Genomic DNA, 19,450 nt, shown 5'->3' with positions numbered 1-19,450 from the left:
TATAAATAATTATATTAATTATAATAATATAATTATGTAAATTATTTATAATTAGATTATTTAACTAATATATATGTAAGTTAACTTAATATAAAAAAAAGAATTCATATTAATAACATATTATATTAAATTACATAATTGTATAAAATATATTTATTATATTATTTAATCTTTCTTTATTTATTAGTGAAAAGAAAGATTAAATAAGAAAGAATATAATACATTTATTGCTATACATGTTCCATATTAATCTTTAATTATATGTAATAGAGAAGTTGTTGTGGTCATACATAGGGGCGTTTCTTTTTTTTTTGTTAATGTTTGTGGTTTTTTTCTTTTTTTTCTTTAAATATTTGAATCTTTTATTTTTTCCTGAATTAATAGATTTAAAATTATCTTATTTTTTATTTTTAAAAGTTTTATTCTTGCTTGTTTATTCACTTTTTCTTTGTATTATATGTAAGTTTTGTTAGACTAAATGTTCTTTTTGCAGTAATTTGATTTAATTATCAAGTGATTTTGGATTTAGCAATTGATTTAGTATCGGCATAATTCGTGCCAGCAGCCGCGGTTATACGATTGATACAAGTGAATATTATTGGTTAAAACAGTTGTTTATATTATTAGGGTTGAAATATAAATTTGTAAGGTGAAATGTTAAAATTTATTTGTGGCCCTTTTTATGAATCTGTGAAATTTAAATAATAAACTAGGATTAGATACCCTATTATTTTAAATGTTAATTATATTTACCAGGGTACTATTAGTTAAGGTCTTTAAACCCAAAGAATTTGGCGGTATCTCATTCCATTCAGAGGAACCTACCCCATGATTGATAATACACGATTTACTCTACTTAATTTATTTGTTTGTATATCTCCGTTATCAGAGAATCTTTTTAGAGTTATAATTCTCAAGATTTATAATTATAAAATATTTCAGGTCAAGGTGCAGCTTATAGTTAAGAGGAGGTGGGTTACAATAGATTTTTGTTTATAACAGATTTGATAGTGAAATACTGTTAATGAAGGTGGATTTGATAGTAATTTAATTTATTTAATTTAACTGATATTGGCTATGAGATGTGTACACATCGCCCGTCGCTCTCATTATTGATTATTCTATTTTATTTTAAAGTAGCTTCAATTTAGATGAGATAAGTCGTAACATAGTAGATGTACTGGAAAGTGTATCTAGGAAGAGTTTCAAGATATAACTTATTAGTAAAGTGTTTCATTTACACTGAAAATTTTTCTGTGCAAATCAGGATATCTTGATTATTTATTTTATTATATTTATTTTTTGTTTATTTAATTATTTAATATAAATAATTTTATTGTATTTTTGTCTTAGTATATTTTATAGAATTGATTTTTTAAATTATAGTTTATTGGTAATGTAAGTGTTTTATGAAATATTATTTTAAATTTTTTTAAGTAGATTTTATTTATTGTACCTTTTGTATCAGGGTTTATCAAAATTTTAGTATTTATTTTACTTGTCTCGATTTGGGTTGATTTATAAATAATTTATAGTTAATGTATCATAATTATTATTAAATTATTTATAGAAATGAGATGTTAATCGTTTCCCAAGATATCTAGTTTCTTAAGAAAAAATTTAATTTTTTAAAGTTATTTGTTTTTATTTAATTTTTTAAGTAAAAATATTAACTTATTTATTCTTTAAGGGATAAGCTTTGAAGTTAATAACCTATAATTTATTTTATAGAAATATAATAGTAAGCTTTAAACCAACTATCTTTAAGATTACGTTTTAGTTCATTATTTTTTATTTTGATTTTATAAATATTTTAGGTTTTTTATTAAGATTATTAATTTAATTTTAAAATTTTTGTAATAATGATAGAATTAGTATATTTATTTGTATGAAATTTTTACCTTGTGAACTTATTATAAGGAACTAGGCAAAATTGATTTCCGCCTGTTTATCAAAAACATGTCCTCTTGTTTATATTTTGAGGTCTGGCCTGCTCACTGAGCGTATTTTTAAAGAGCCGCGGTATTTTGACCGTGCAAAGGTAGCATAATCATTAGTCTCTTAATTAGTGGCTGGAATGAATGGCTTGACGAGAAATCAACTGTCTCTTAATAAATTTTTGAATTTAACTTTTGAGTCAAAAGGCTTAAATTCTTCTTTAGGACGAGAAGACCCTATAGAGCTTGACATTTTACTTTTATATAGTTTTTTGTTTGTCTTTCTATATTTAATGATGATGTTTTGTTGGGGTGACATGAAGAATAGATAAACTCTTCATTATTATATCACTTATTTATGTTTGTTATTTTGATCCATAATTTATGATCATCAGATTAAGTTACCTTAGGGATAACAGCGTAATTGTTTTTGAGAGCTCATATCGACAAAGCAGATTGCGACCTCGATGTTGGATTAAGAAAAATTTTGGGTGCAGGAGCCCAATGATTAGGTCTGTTCGACCTTTAAATTCTTACATGATCTGAGTTGAGACCGGCGTGAGCCAGGTCGGTTTCTATCCTAAGATTGTTAATCCATATTAGTACGAAAGGACCATATGGTTAAAATATTTTTTGTTATATTGATTAATATTAATTTATTTACTATTTTGACAGATTAATGTGTTGAATTTAGAATTCATTTATGTAGATTTTTTCTACAAATAGTATTGATACTTTATGATTTATTTATATTTATTTTGAATTTTCTTTTATTGGTTATTTGTGTTTTAATTAGTGTTGCCTTTTTAACTTTATTAGAGCGTAAGGTTTTAGGTTATATTCAGATTCGAAAGGGTCCAAATAAGGTAGGTTTTGTTGGAATTCCTCAGCCATTTAGAGATGCTATTAAGTTAATTTGTAAGGAGCAGCCAATTCCTATTATATCTAATTACCTACTTTATTATTTTTCCCCTGTTTTTAATTTAATGATTTCTTTAGCCGTTTGAGTAATTTTTCCTTATTTAACTTATATGTGTTCTTTTTCTTATGGATTTTTATTTTTTTTATGTTGTACCTGATTAGGTGTTTATACTGTTATAATTGCTGGTTGATCTTCTAATTCAAATTATTCATTATTAGGTTCTCTTCGTTCTGTTGCTCAAACAATTTCTTATGAAGTTAGTTTAGCTTTAATTTTATTGTCTTTAATTATTTTAATTGGTAGTTTTAATATGTTTGATTTTATAAACTATCAGCTTTATTGTTGATTTATTATTATTTCTTTTCCTTTAGCTTTAGCTTGTTTTGCTTCTTGCTTAGCTGAAACTAATCGTACTCCTTTTGATTTTGCTGAAGGGGAATCTGAGTTAGTTTCAGGATTTAATATTGAGTATGGTGCGGGTGGTTTTACTTTAATTTTTTTAGCTGAATATACTAGAATTGTCTTCATAAGAATGTTATTGGCTTTAATTTTTTTGGGCGGTGATTTTTATTCTTTTATATTTTTTATTAAGCTTGCTATTATATCTTTTGGTATTATTTGGGTTCGTGGAACATTACCACGGTTCCGTTATGATAAATTAATGTACTTAGCTTGAAAAAGTTTTTTACCTTTATCTTTGAATTTTTTTATTTTCTTTGTTGGTTTAAACATTTTATTTATCTCATTTGTTTAGTGAAATTTTTTGAGAAAAGTTAATAGAAGAGTTAAACTTCTAATTTTATGTTTTCAAAACATATGCTTTGCTAAGCTAATTAACTTTATTCCTTAATTAATTTATCTCATGCGTTTGCGACATGGACATTAATTAAGAAATATGTGAAGTAAATAATTGTTAAGATTTGACCTGTTATAATATAAGGTTCTTCAACAGGTCGTTTACCAATTCACGTTAGTAAGCATACAACAACTACTATAATTCAGAATAAAATTTGATTAATAGGGTAAAATTGAATGCCTCGGAATGGTGTTTTATTATAAAATGGTAAAATTATTAAGATTCTAATTGATAAAAATAATGCAATAACACCTCCTAACTTATTAGGGATAGATCGTAGAATTGCATATGCAAATAGGAAATATCATTCTGGTTGAATGTGAACTGGTGTTACTAATGGGTTGGCAGGTACAAAGTTATCTGGATCTCCTAATAGGTAAGGATTAATTAAACATAGTATAATTAATAATGATGTTATTATTACAAATGTAATAGAATCCTTAAAGGTAAAGTATGGATGGAATGGAATTTTTTCAATATCTCCATTTAGTCCAAGAGGATTATTAGATTCTGTTTGGTGAAGAAAAAATAAATGAATTGCTGCTATAGCAGCAATAATAAATGGTAATACAAAATGGAATGTGAAGAATCGACTTAATGTTGCATTATCAACAGCGAATCCTCCTCATACTCATTGGACTAAATCTGTTCCTAAGTATGGGATTGCTGATAATAAATTAGTAATTACTGTTGCACCTCAAAAAGATATTTGGCCTCAGGGTAAGACATATCCTATAAATGCAGTTGCTATAACTAAAAATAAAATCACTGTACCAATTATTCAGGTATGTATATATATATAAGATCCATAGTAAATTCCCCGTCCTACATGTAAGTAAATACAAATAAAAAATATAGATGCTCCATTTGCGTGTAAGGTTCGGATAATTCAACCATTATTTACGTCTCGGCAGATGTGTACTACACTACTGAATGCTATTTCAATATTTGATGTATAATGTATAGCTAAAAATAGTCCAGTTACGATTTGAATTACCAAACATAACCCTAATAGGGTCCAAAATTTCATCAAAATGAAATATTTGTTGGGGCAGGTAAGTCAATTAAAGAGTTATTAATAATTTTAATTAAAGGATGTCTTAATCGTAAGGGTTTATTCATTAGTAATTATCTTATTTTACGAATAGGTCCCTGATTAATATTGGTGATTTTAACAACTGCTAGTAGTGCTAAAAATAAATAAATTATTATTGTTATTGTAATAATGAATGTTGGTCTATTATATAATTTTTCTAAAGATATTGTTATTTCTTGATAATTGATTGAATTATCAATATTTATAGCTTCGGTGTTTTTGAAAAAGTCTATAAATATAGATATATCTAGAATAATTAATATTAATATGATAAATACTCACATTATTAATGTAATAATTATAGTGATTGATTTAGGCTGAAATATTTCGTTTGATGCAATTCTTGTAATGTAAATAAATAATACTAGTATACCACCAAGAAATGTTAAAAATAAAATATATGATAATTAATATCTTTCTATTATTGTTCCTGTTATTAATCCAACTAGGAAGGTTTGAAGGATAATAAAAAGCATTATTGATATTGGGTGTCTTAATTTAATAAAATTAATATTTATTACATTTGATAATGATATAATTATTATTTTGATCATTTCAGGGGTTAGTTTATTTAAAATACCGGTTTTGGGGACCGATGATGGAAGCTTTTCCACCTCTGAAGTTTTAAAAGTGGGGGCTGGAGTTATTTCCGGTTTACAAGACCGGCGTTTTTTTTAAACTATTAAAACTAATGTTTAAATTCTCTATTTTTACTTCTTTATTGATTTATTTTGCTGGTGTTTATGTTTTTTCTTCTAAACGTAAACATTTATTAATGGTTCTTTTGAGATTAGAATATATTGTTCTTTCTTTATTTATGTTAGTTATTGTTTTTCTTATTGAGTTTGATTATGATTATTTTTTGCCTGTTATTTTTTTAGTTTTTTCTGTTTGTGAGGGTGCTTTAGGTCTTTCTATTTTAGTTTCAATAATTCGTTCTCATGGTAATGATTTTTTTAATTCTTTTGGTTTATCTTTATGTTAAAGTATTTATTTATAACTATTTTTTTGATCCCTCTTTGTTTATTAAATAATTGTTGATGGTTGGTTCATTCTTTAATGTTTCTGTCGGGTTTTGTTTTTATAATTTGTGTTTATTCATATGCTGATTTGAATATAATTAGATATTATTTTGGTATTGATTATTTTTCTTTAAGTTTAATTTTACTTAGTTTTTGGATTTGTTCTTTAATAATCACTGCTAGAGGTTCAGTTTATTTAAGTTCATATCATTCTAATTTTTTTGTTTTTATGGTTTTGATTTTAATAATTATGCTTTATTGTTCATTTGCTAGATTAAGTCTTCTTTCTTTTTATATTTTTTTTGAGGCTAGATTAGTTCCTACTTTACTTTTAATTTTGGGTTGGGGTTATCAACCTGAGCGTTTGCAGGCTGGTGTTTATTTAATTTTTTATACTTTGGTTGCTAGATTACCTTTATTATTAGTTTTATTAAAGGTTTATGATTTTTCTAATACTTTATATTTTCCTTTATTGGTTGATTTTGGTTCTTATTATTTTATGTTTTATGTATTTATAATTTTGGCTTTTTTAGTTAAGATACCTATGTTTTTGGTTCATTTATGACTTCCTAAGGCTCATGTAGAGGCCCCTATTTCAGGTAGAATAATTCTTGCTGGTGTTTTATTAAAGTTAGGTGGTTATGGTATTTTTCGTGTTATAAAGGTTATTTCTTATTTGGGTTTAAAGTTTAATTATTTTTGATTGTCTTTAGGTTTATCTGGGGGTGTTTTTGTAAGATTTATTTGTTTTCGTCAGGTTGATTTAAAGTCTTTAATTGCATATTCTTCTGTTGCTCATATAAGAATGGTTATTGGTGGATTGATGACTATGAATTGATGAGGTTGTGTAGGTTCTCTTTCTCTAATGGTTGGTCATGGTTTATGTTCTTCTGGTTTATTTTGTTTATCTAATATTATTTATGAACGTTTAGGTAGACGAAGATTATTAATTAACAAGGGTATAATTAATTTGATGCCAAGAATGGCTTTATGATGATTTCTTTTAAGATCATCAAATATGGCTGCTCCTCCTTCTTTAAATTTGGTAGGTGAAATTAGATTATTAAATAGAATTATATCTTGATCTTTTTTTAGATTCTTTGCTTTGATTTTTTTATCTTTTTTTAGAGCTGTTTATACTTTGTATATATATTCTTATTCTCAGCATGGGAATTATTATTCTGGTGTTTATACTTGTTCTCTTGGTTATTTTCGTGAATATCATCTTTTACTTTTACATTGATTGCCTTTAAATATTCTCTGTTTAAAGGGTGAATATTTCTTTGTTTAGTTTGCTTAAGTATTTTAATTAAAAATATTGTTTTGTGGAATCAATGATATGAAGTTTTTCATCTTAGGCCGTGAATTTATTTTCTATTTGTTCTTTGAGTTCTTTTTCTTTGTTTATTTCGAGAACTATAATTTTTATTTTAGGTATTTATTATTTAATAATTGATTATAGAGTTTTTGTTGAGTGAGAGCTTTTCAATTTAAATGGTTCTATAGTTGTTATAACTTTAATTTTGGATTGAATATCTCTTATTTTTATATCTTTTGTTATATATATTTCTTCTTTGGTTATTTATTATAGAGAGGATTATATATCTGGTGAAAAGAATATAAATCGTTTTATTATTATTGTTTTAATATTTATTCTTTCTATAGGTTTTTTAATTATTAGTCCTAATTTAATTAGAATTTTATTAGGTTGAGATGGTTTAGGTTTAGTTTCTTATTGTTTAGTTATTTATTATCAAAATGTAAAATCTTACAGTGCTGGTATATTAACTGCACTTTCTAATCGTATTGGTGATGTTGCTATTTTAATTTCTATTGCATGCATGTTAAATTTTGGTGGTTGAAATTATATTTATTTTTATGATTTTATTTCCAATTCTTTTGAAATAAAGCTCATTACTATATTAATTGTTTTAGCAGCTATAACTAAGAGTGCTCAGATTCCTTTCTCTTCATGACTTCCTGCTGCTATAGCAGCTCCTACTCCTGTTTCTGCTTTAGTTCATTCTTCTACTCTTGTAACTGCTGGTGTTTATTTATTAATTCGTTTTAGACCAATATTGGATCCTTATAATTGTGGTTGATTTTTACTTTTAATTGGTTGTATAACTATATTTATGGCTGGATTGGGCGCTAATTTTGAGTTTGATTTAAAGAAGATTATTGCTCTTTCTACTTTAAGACAACTTGGTTTAATAATAAGAATTTTGGCTATAGGTTATCCAAAGCTTGCATTTTTTCATTTATTGGCTCATGCTTTATTTAAGGCATTATTATTTATATGTGCAGGTTCAATAATTCATAGTTTGAAGGATTCTCAGGATATTCGTTTTATAGGATCAATTGTTAATTTCATACCTTTAACTTCAGCTTGTTTCAATGTTTCTAGTTTATCTTTGTGTGGAATACCTTTTTTAGCGGGATTTTATTCAAAGGATTTAATTCTTGAGATGGTTTGTTTAAGATGAATTAATTGTTTAATTTTTTTTCTTTATTTTTTTTTCTACTGGTTTAACTGCTTCTTATTCTTTTCGTTTGTTTTATTATTCAATATCTGGTGATAATAATTTTTATTCTAGATTTTCTTTTGATGATAAGGGTTATTATATTTCATTTGGAATAATTGGTCTATTGTTTGTTGCTGTTTTTGGTGGTAGTCTTTTATCTTGATTAATTTTTCCTATTCCTCATGTGATTGCTTTACCTTATTATTTAAAGTTTTTAACTATTACAGTTGTTATTTTAGGTGCTTATTTAGGTTATCTTATTTCTAATTTTGATTTTTCTCATAATTTATTTTCTTTAAATATACTTTCTTTTGTTAGATTTGCTGTTTCTATATGATTTATACCTTTTCTTTCAACTAAGTTTATTAGATATATTCCTTTAAAAATAGGTTATTATTCATCTAAGTCATTTGATTATGGTTGAGGTGAATTACTTGGTGGTCAAGGTTTATATAGATTATTTATTTATTTAATTGGTTATATTCAAGGTTGATATGATTCTAATTTCAAGATTTATCTTTTAACTTTTATTTTTTGAATATTTATTTTGGTAATATTGTTTTTCGTTTACTTAAATAGCTTATAATTAGAGCGTGACACTGAAGATGTTAAGGAAGTATTTTTACTTTTAAGTATTTATAAATATAGATATATTATTTTTACAGTGAAAATGTAATGTTTTATTTAAACTATATAAATTTTAGAAATGTTAACGGAGTTTAACCGCTAATATAAAAAGTTAGCAGCTTTCATATTGGCTTTACATTTCCTTAATTGGAACTATTATAGTTCAATTATATTATTAACAGTAATATGCCTCTTTTTGGCTTCAATTAATAAGAATAAGGGTAGTACATACCAATCTTCCAGGTCGAAACTGACTGCAATATTTCGCTTCTTATTCTATTTAAGGTTGATTGATAATATCAATACTTTTTGAATGCAACCCAAATGTTATATTTAACTACAACCCTTTATTCTGCTCATTGTAATGCTCCTTGGTTTCATTCATGGTATAGTCCTCCTAATAGAACTAGAATAAAAAATATTGTTGATACTGTTCAGATTATAATGTCTGAAGTTTTAAAAATAATTACAATTGGTAGAATTAGTGCAATTTCTACATCAAAAATTAAAAAGATTACTGCGATTAGGAAGAATCGTATTGAGAATGGTATTCGTGCTGATCTTTTTGGATCAAACCCACATTCAAATGGTGATCTTTTTTCTCGATCATTAATTAATTTTTTTGATAGTGTTGTTGCCAGGAGTATAACAATTATTGGAATAATAAATCTAATGAAAACTCTTGTTGATAGAATTAGAATTGTTTTTCTTGATTTATATCAAGCTTTCTGATTGGAAGTCAAATGTACTATTTATACTAGAAAAACAATTATCTACCTCATCAATAAATAGAGATATATAAGAATAATCATACTACGTCTACGAAGTGTCAGTATCATGCTGCTGCTTCAAATCCAAAGTGATGTCTTGGCGAAAATTGATTTATTGAGTGTCGAAGTAGACATGTTGATAAAAAGATTGTTCCAATAATTACGTGTAAACCATGGAATCCTGTTGCAACAAAGAATGTTGATCCATAAACTGCATCTGCAATGGTAAAAGGTGCTTCTCAATATTCATATGCTTGAAGTATTGTAAAGTATAGTCCTAATAACACTGTGAAGAATAATCCTTGTAGTGCTTGAGTATGATTAGATTCCATTAAACTATGATGTGCTCATGTTACTGTTACTCCTGATGCTAAAAGAATAGCTGTATTAAGTAATGGAATTTGTATAGGGTTAAAGGGTTGAATTCCTATTGGATATAAATAATTATATTAATTATAATATTTTATATTTAAATTAATAATTTTATTTATTATATCCAATTATAATAATATTAAATATTAAATTACCTATTATTATATATATTATATTATAATAACCTATTTTAAGCTAAAAACATAAGTAGCTATAATCCTAGGTAAATAATTGCATGAAAATAATCAATTGATAATGGTAAGATGAACTTATAATACTTTAATTTCAATTAAATGTAATATATTAATATAAATTATTTATTATATATATACATATAAAAAATAAAATGAGCAGGATAAATTAATCCTAATTAAACAAAATAATACATAAAAGAATTTCAAAAAAAAACTTTCGATTTATATATTAAATAAATGAAGTGCCTGATTAAAGGGTTACCTTGATAGGGTAAATAAAGTAAATAAAATTACCTTCATTAAAACTACATAAGATAGAATTAAACTACCTCCTTTAGTATCAAAAACTAACGTGTATCATACACCTTAATGTAAAAAGGTAAGCTAAACAAGCTAATGGGTTCATACCCCATTTATAGAGGTATCAATCCTCTCCTTTTTAATGACCAACAACTCTACAAAACTTCTCTTCCTATCAACATTAATGATAGGAACGATCCTGTCCATTTCATCAAATTCCTGATTTGGGGTTTGAATAGGACTTGAGATCAACTTACTTTCATTTATTCCGCTCCTAACAAGAAATAAAAATATAATAATAAATGAATCATTAATTAAATATTTTATTGTCCAAGCAATAGCATCGACAATATTATTATTTTCAATTTTGCAGATTCAAATAAAATATCCCATGGGATGGGAAACAGAATTTATCCCATCAATAATAATTAGATCTAGACTATTATTAAAGATTGGAGCTGCACCTTTCCATTTCTGATTTCCAGAAGTTATAGGAGCATCAAGATGAAATAATTGTTTAACATTAATAACATGACAAAAAATCGCCCCAATAATGGTCTTATCTTATTGTATTCAATTAAGAACTTTTATTTGAACAATTATTATCTTAAGAATTATTATTGGGGCAATAGGAGGTTTAAATCAAACATCCTTACGACAACTTTTAGCATATTCATCAATCAGACATCTAGGTTGAATAATTAGATCATTAACAGTCAGAGAAAACATCTGAGAACTATACTTCATTATTTACTCACTATTAAGATTAATTATAGTTTTATTATTTAAGCAAATAAATTTATTTTTCATAAATCAAATTTATTCAGCCAGAAATATAAAAACCGAAATTAAATTCATAATATTCTTATCTTTATTATCTTTAGGTGGACTACCACCATTCCTTGGATTCTTACCAAAATGAATTGTAATACAATCATTAATAGAAAACAATATAACAACTATTATAACTATTATAGTTGTATTAACTACAATTACACTCTACTACTATATACATATTAGATTCTCAGCTAAATTATATCATACACAGAAAATTCGTGATCTATAAAGATAAAGTCCCAAAAATCAAGAATCATTCTTCCTATAACAGTAATAATTTCAACAATAGGATTGATTTCAACATCAACCTTAATTTCATTATACTAAGGACTTAAGTTAATCAAACTAATAACCTTCAAAGCTATAATTAAAAGAATAATCTTTTAGGCCTTAATAAAATTTTACACCTCTAGAATTGCAGTCTAGAATCATAATTGAATATAAGACCTAAATATGATAAGAGAGAAAACATCTCATAAGTAGATTTACAGTCTACCACCTAAAATTCAGCCATCTTACTGCAAAAATGATTATTCTCAACAAACCATAAGGACATTGGTACTTTATACTTCATATTTGGAGCATGAGCAGGAATAGTAGGAACATCAATAAGAATACTTATTCGTGCTGAACTTGGCCAACCCGGATCTCTAATTGGGGATGACCAGATTTATAATGTTATTATTACAGCTCACGCATTCGTAATAATTTTCTTTATAGTAATACCTATTATAATTGGTGGATTTGGTAATTGACTTGTTCCACTAATAATTGGTGCACCAGATATAGCAATTCCACGAATAAATAATATAAGTTTTTGATTACTACCACCTTCACTAACCCTTCTTCTTACATCTTCTATAGTAGATAATGGTGCTGGTACAGGATGAACAGTTTACCCTCCTCTAGCAGGAGCTATTGCACACGGGGGTGCATCTGTAGATCTAGCTATTTTTTCACTGCACTTAGCAGGTGTATCATCTATTCTTGGTGCAGTGAATTTCATTACAACAGCAATTAATATACGATCAGAAAGTATAACTTTAGATCAAACACCTTTATTTGTATGATCTGTAGCTATTACAGCATTACTTCTCCTTCTTTCACTTCCAGTTTTAGCAGGAGCTATTACTATATTATTAACAGATCGAAATTTAAATACATCATTCTTTGACCCTGCAGGAGGGGGTGACCCAATTCTATATCAACATCTATTTTGATTCTTTGGACACCCAGAAGTTTATATTTTAATTCTACCGGGGTTCGGAATTATTTCACATATTGTATGTCAAGAAAGAGGAAAAATTGAATCATTTGGAACATTAGGTATAATTTATGCTATACTATCAATTGGACTAATAGGATTTATTGTATGAGCACATCATATATTTACAGTAGGACTGGATGTTGACACACGAGCATATTTTACATCAGCAACAACAATTATTGCTTTACCTACAGGAATTAAGGTATTTAGATGATTAGCTACATTATATGGAACTAAATTCAAGTTCAATCCACCATTATTATGAGCTCTAGGATTTATTTTCCTATTTACAATTGGTGGATTAACAGGATTAGTATTAGCAAATTCATCACTTGATATTGTATTACATGATACATATTATGTAGTTGCCCACTTTCATTATGTATTATCTATAGGAGCAGTATTTGCAATTATAGGAGGTGTCATTCAATGATATCCACTATTTACAGGATTAACTATAAATAATACATGATTAAAAATCCAATTTACAATTATATTCATTGGAGTAAATTTAACATTCTTTCCTCAACACTTCCTAGGATTAGCAGGAATACCTCGACGATACTCTGACTACCCAGACGCATATACATCATGAAACGTAGTATCAAGAATTGGGTCTACAATTTCTATTGTAGGAATCATTATATTCATTGTAATTATATGAGAAAGAATGATTACAAACCGAGCAATTATATTTAGAGCTAACATAAGAAGATCAACAGAATGACTACAAAATAACCCTCCTGCAGAACATAGTTACTCAGAATTACCATTAATCTCTAGATTCTAATATGGCAGATTAGTGCAGTAGATTTAAGCTCTACAAATAAAGGTTTGACCTTTTATTAGAAAATATTTATTAATGGCAACATGATCAAATTTATCTCTTCAAGATGGAGCTTCACCATTAATGGAGCAATTATCATTCTTTCATGATCATACTATGGTCGTATTATTATTAATTACAGTAATTGTAGGTTATGCCCTAAGTTATATATTATTTATTGCCTATACTAACCGTAATATACTTCATGGACATTTAATTGAAACAATCTGAACAGCTTTACCAGCAATTACATTAATTTTTATTGCCCTTCCATCATTACGACTATTATATTTACTTGATGATTCAGTAGATGCAATAATTACAATTAAAACCATTGGACGACAATGATATTGAAGATATGAATATTCAGACTTCATAGACGTAGAATTTGACACTTATATAACACCAGAACAAGACCTAGAAAATGATGGATTCCGACTACTAGATGTAGATAACCGAACAATCCTACCAATAAATACAGAAGTACGAGTATTAACAAGAGCATCAGATGTTCTACACTCATGAGCAGTTCCTGCATTAGGGGTTAAAATTGATGCAACGCCAGGTCGGTTAAATCAAGGAACATTCACAATAAATCGACCTGGATTATTCTTTGGACAATGCTCAGAAATCTGTGGAGCAAACCACAGATTTATACCAATTGTAATTGAAAGAACTTCAGTAAATTTATTTATTAAGTGATTATCTAAGATAATTTAAGGAGTTAGTTAAAATAAATAACATTAGAGTGTCAATCTAAAGTAACTAAAAAAAATTAGTACACCTTGAAATTCATCAGATGACTGAAAGTAAGTAATGGTCTCTTAAACCAAATAATAGTAAATTAACGACTACTTCTGATGGGGAAATTATATCCAAATCCCTCAAATATCCCCTCTTATATGATTCTCACTATTCATTATATTTTCAGCTACATTAATCTTGTTTAATCAAATAAACTTCTTCTCATTTAAACCTAACCTTATTAAAAGAGCAGAAAAAGGAACAATTGAAATAAAAAACTTAAATTGAAAATGATAACAAATCTATTCTCAACATTTGACCCATCAACTAACATCTTTAATTTATCATTAAATTGAACTAGAACATTTCTAGGACTATTATTAATCCCATCACTATTTTGACTTACACCATCACGAATTAACATTATCTGAAATAAACTAAATTTAACCTTACATAATGAATTTAAAACACTTCTTGGACCAAAATCATTTAATGGAACAACATTCATTTTCATCTCAATTTTTATTATAATATTATTTAACAATTTCATAGGATTATTCCCTTATATTTTTACTAGAACAAGACATTTAGCATTAACATTTGCAATTGCCCTACCTATATGGCTAAGATTTATATTATTTGGATGAATTAACCATACTAATCATATATTTACACACCTTGTACCACAAGGTACACCGCCTGCATTAATATCATTTATAGTACTAATTGAAACAATTAGTAATGTTATTCGACCAGGTACATTAGCAGTACGGTTGGCAGCAAATATAATTGCAGGACACTTATTATTAACCTTATTAGGAGACACAGGACCATCTATAGCAATAAACTTAATCTCATTACTAATTATTGGACAAATACTTCTATTAATTCTAGAATCAGCAGTAGCAATAATTCAAGCCTATGTTTTCTCAATTCTAAGAACTCTATATTCTAGAGAAGTATATTAAACCTATGTTAACAACTCACTCAAACCACCCATTCCACTTAGTAGACTATAGACCTTGACCATTAACAGGAGCAATTGGAGCAATAGTCCTAGTATCAGGACTAGCAAAATGATTCCACCTATTTAATATTAACTTATTCATAATTGGATTTGGAATTACCCTACTAACTATAATTCAATGATGACGAGATGTAGTACGAGAAGGAACATATCAAGGATTACATACAGGATTTGTATCAATTGGATTACGATGAGGAATAATTTTATTTATTGCATCAGAGGTATTATTTTTCGTTTCTTTTTTTTGAGCATTCTTTAGAAGAAGATTAGCACCAACAATTGAACTAGGAATACTATGACCTCCAATAGGAATTCAACCCTTTAACCCTATACAAATTCCATTACTTAATACAGCTATTCTTTTAGCATCAGGAGTAACAGTAACATGAGCACATCATAGTTTAATGGAATCTAATCATACTCAAGCACTACAAGGATTATTCTTCACAGTGTTATTAGGACTATACTTTACAATACTTCAAGCATATGAATATTGAGAAGCACCTTTTACCATTGCAGATGCAGTTTATGGATCAACATTCTTTGTTGCAACAGGATTCCATGGTTTACACGTAATTATTGGAACAATCTTTTTATCAACATGTCTACTTCGACACTCAATAAATCAATTTTCACCAAGACATCACTTTGGATTTGAAGCAGCAGCATGATACTGACACTTCGTAGACGTAGTATGATTATTCTTATATATCTCTATTTATTGATGAGGTAGATAATTGTTTTTCTAGTATAAATAGTACATTTGACTTCCAATCAGAAAGCTTGATATAAATCAAGAAAAACAATTCTAATTCTATCAACAAGAGTTTTCATTAGATTTATTATTCCAATAATTGTTATAATCCTGGCAACAACACTATCAAAAAAATTAATTAATGATCGAGAAAAAAGATCACCATTTGAATGTGGGTTTGATCCAAAAAGATCAGCACGAATACCATTCTCAATACGATTCTTCCTAATCGCAGTAATCTTTTTAATTTTTGATGTAGAAATTGCACTAATTCTACCAATTGTAATTATTTTTAAAACTTCAGACATTATAATCTGAACAGTATCAACAATATTTTTTATTCTAGTTCTATTAGGAGGACTATACCATGAATGAAACCAAGGAGCATTACAATGAGCAGAATAAAGGGTTGTAGTTAAATATAACATTTGGGTTGCATTCAAAAAGTATTGATATTATCAATCAACCTTAAATAGAATAAGAAGCGAAATATTGCAGTCAGTTTCGACCTGGAAGATTGGTATGTACTACCCTTATTCTTATTAATTGAAGCCAAAAAGAGGCGTATTACTGTTAATAATATAATTGAACTATAATAGTTCCAATTAAGGAAATGTAAAGCCAATATGAAAGCTGCTAACTTTTTATATTAGCGGTTAAACTCCGTTAACATTTCTAAAATTTATATAGTTTAAATAAAACATTACATTTTCACTGTAAAAATAATATATCTATATTTATAAATACTTAAAAGTAAAAATACTTCCTTAACATCTTCAGTGTCACGCTCTAATTATAAGCTATTTAAGTAAACGAAAAACAATATTACCAAAATAAATATTCAAAAAATAAAAGTTAAAAGATAAATCTTGAAATTAGAATCATATCAACCTTGAATATAACCAATTAAATAAATAAATAATCTATATAAACCTTGACCACCAAGTAATTCACCTCAACCATAATCAAATGACTTAGATGAATAATAACCTATTTTTAAAGGAATATATCTAATAAACTTAGTTGAAAGAAAAGGTATAAATCATATAGAACCAGCAAATCTAACAAAAGAAAATATACTTAAAGAAAATAAATTATGAGAAAAATCAAAATTAGAAAAGAGATAACCTAAATAAGCACCTAAAATAACAACTGTAATAGTTAAAAACTTTAAATAATAAGGTAAAGCAATCACATGAGGAATAGGAAAAATTAATCAAGATAAAAGACTACCACCAAAAACAGCAACAAACAATAGACCAATTATTCCAAATGAAATATAATAACCCTTATCATCAAAAGAAAATCTAGAATAAAAATTATTATCACCAGATATTGAATAATAAAACAAACGAAAAGAATAAGAAGCAGTTAAACCAGTAGAAAAAAAATAAAGAAAAAAAATTAAACAATTAATTCATCTTAAACAAACCATCTCAAGAATTAAATCCTTTGAATAAAATCCCGCTAAAAATGGTATTCCACACAAAGATAAACTAGAAACATTAAAACAAACTGAAGTTAAAGGTATGAAATTAACAATTGATCCTATAAAACGAATATTCTGAGAATCCTTCAAATTATGAATTATTGAACCTGCACATATAAATAATAATGCCTTAAATAAAGCATGAGCCAATAAATGAAAAAATGCAAGCTTTGGATAACCTATAGCCAAAATTCTTATTATTAAACCAAGTTGTCTTAAAGTAGAAAGAGCAATAATCTTCTTTAAATCAAACTCAAAATTAGCGCCCAATCCAGCCATAAATATAGTTATACAACCAATTAAAAGTAAAAATCAACCACAATTATAAGTATCCAATATTGGTCTAAAACGAATTAATAAATAAAAACCAGCAGTAACAAAAGTAGAAGAATGAACTAAAGCAGAAACAGGAGTAGGAGCTGCTATAGCAGCAGGAAGTCATGAAGAGAAAGGAATCAGAGCTCTCTTAGTTATAGCTGCTAAAACAATTAATATAGTAATGAGCTTTATTTCAAAAGAATTAGAAATAAAATCATAATAATAAATATAATTTCAACCACCAAAATTTAACATTCATGCAATAGAAATTAAAATAGCAACATCACCAATACGATTAGAAAGTGCAGTTAATATACCAGCACTATAAGATTTTACATTTTGATAATAAATAACTAAACAATAAGAAACTAAACTTAAACCATCTCAACCTAATAAAATTCAAATTAAATTAGGACTAATAATTAAAAAACCTATAGAAAGAATAAATATTAAAACAATAATAATAAAACGATTTATATTCTTTTCACCAGATATATAATCCTCTCTATAATAAATAACCAAAGAAGAAATATATATAACAAAAGATATAAAAATAAGAGATATTCAATCCAAAATTAAAGTTATAACAACTATAGAACCATTTAAATTGAAAAGCTCTCACTCAACAAAAACTCTATAATCAATTATTAAATAATAAATACCTAAAATAAAAATTATAGTTCTCGAAATAAACAAAGAAAAAAAACTCAAAGAACAAATAGAAAATAAATTCACGGCCTAAGATGAAAAACTTCATATCATTGATTCCACAAAACAATATTTTTAATTAAAATACTTAAGCAAACTAAACAAAGAAATATTCACCCTTTAAACAGAGAATATTTAAAGGCAAACTATGTAAAAGTAAAAGATGATATTCACGAAAATAACCAAGAGAACAAGTATAAACACCAGAATAATAATTCCCATGCTGAGAATAAGAATATATATACAAAGTATAAACAGCTCTAAAAAAAGATAAAAAAATCAAAGCAAAGAATCTAAAAGAAGATCAAGATATAATTCTATTTAATAATCTAATTTCACCTACCAAATTTAAAGAAGGAGGAGCAGCCATATTTGATGATCTTAAAAGAAATCATCATAAAGCCATTCTTGGCATCAAATTAATTATACCCTTGTTAATTAATAATCTTCGTCTACCTAAACGTTCACAAATAATATTAGATAAACAAAAGAAACCAGAAGAACATAAACCATGACCAACCATTAGAGAAAGAGAACCTACACAACCTCATCAATTCATAGTCATCAATCCACCAATAACCATTCTTATATGAGCATCAGAAGAATATGCAATTAAAGACTTTAAATCAACCTGACGAAAACAAATAAATCTTACAATAACACCCCCAGATAAACCTAAAGACAATCAAAAATAATTAAACTTTAAACCCAAATAAGAAATAACCTTTATAACACGAAAAATACCATAACCACCTAACTTCAATAAAACACCAGCAAGAATTATTCTACCTGAAATAGGGGCCTCTACATGAGCCTTAGGAAGTCATAAATGAACCAAAAACATAGGTATCTTAACTAA

The 19,450-nt window shown here is 26.7% G+C and overlaps 1 protein-coding gene and 1 long non-coding RNA gene across 2 annotated transcripts in view; one reads left to right on the top strand and one right to left on the bottom strand.

Moving 5' to 3' along the window:
• Window positions 1–17,937, bottom strand: part of LOC126306420 (NADH-ubiquinone oxidoreductase chain 5-like) — a 211,580-nt gene extending 193,643 nt beyond the window's left edge. Inside the window, exon 1 of the mRNA XM_049992055.1 lies at window positions 17,673–17,937. Within this exon, the coding sequence (XP_049848012.1) occupies window positions 17,673–17,844 (172 nt within the window). The 5' untranslated portion in view covers window positions 17,845–17,937. The remainder of the gene's footprint in view (window positions 1–17,672) is intronic.
• The window catches only part of LOC126306435 (uncharacterized), a 212,163-nt gene that overhangs the window by 179,658 nt on the left and 13,055 nt on the right, over window positions 1–19,450 (top strand). The window lies entirely within an intron of this gene.

This window comes from Schistocerca gregaria, unplaced genomic scaffold, assembly GCF_023897955.1.
Source record: "Schistocerca gregaria isolate iqSchGreg1 unplaced genomic scaffold, iqSchGreg1.2 ptg000333l, whole genome shotgun sequence".
Lineage (NCBI taxonomy): Eukaryota > Metazoa > Arthropoda > Insecta > Orthoptera > Acrididae > Schistocerca > Schistocerca gregaria.
The sequence above is the reverse complement of the archived record's forward strand: the minus strand, read 5'-3'. Positions and strand labels throughout refer to the sequence as shown.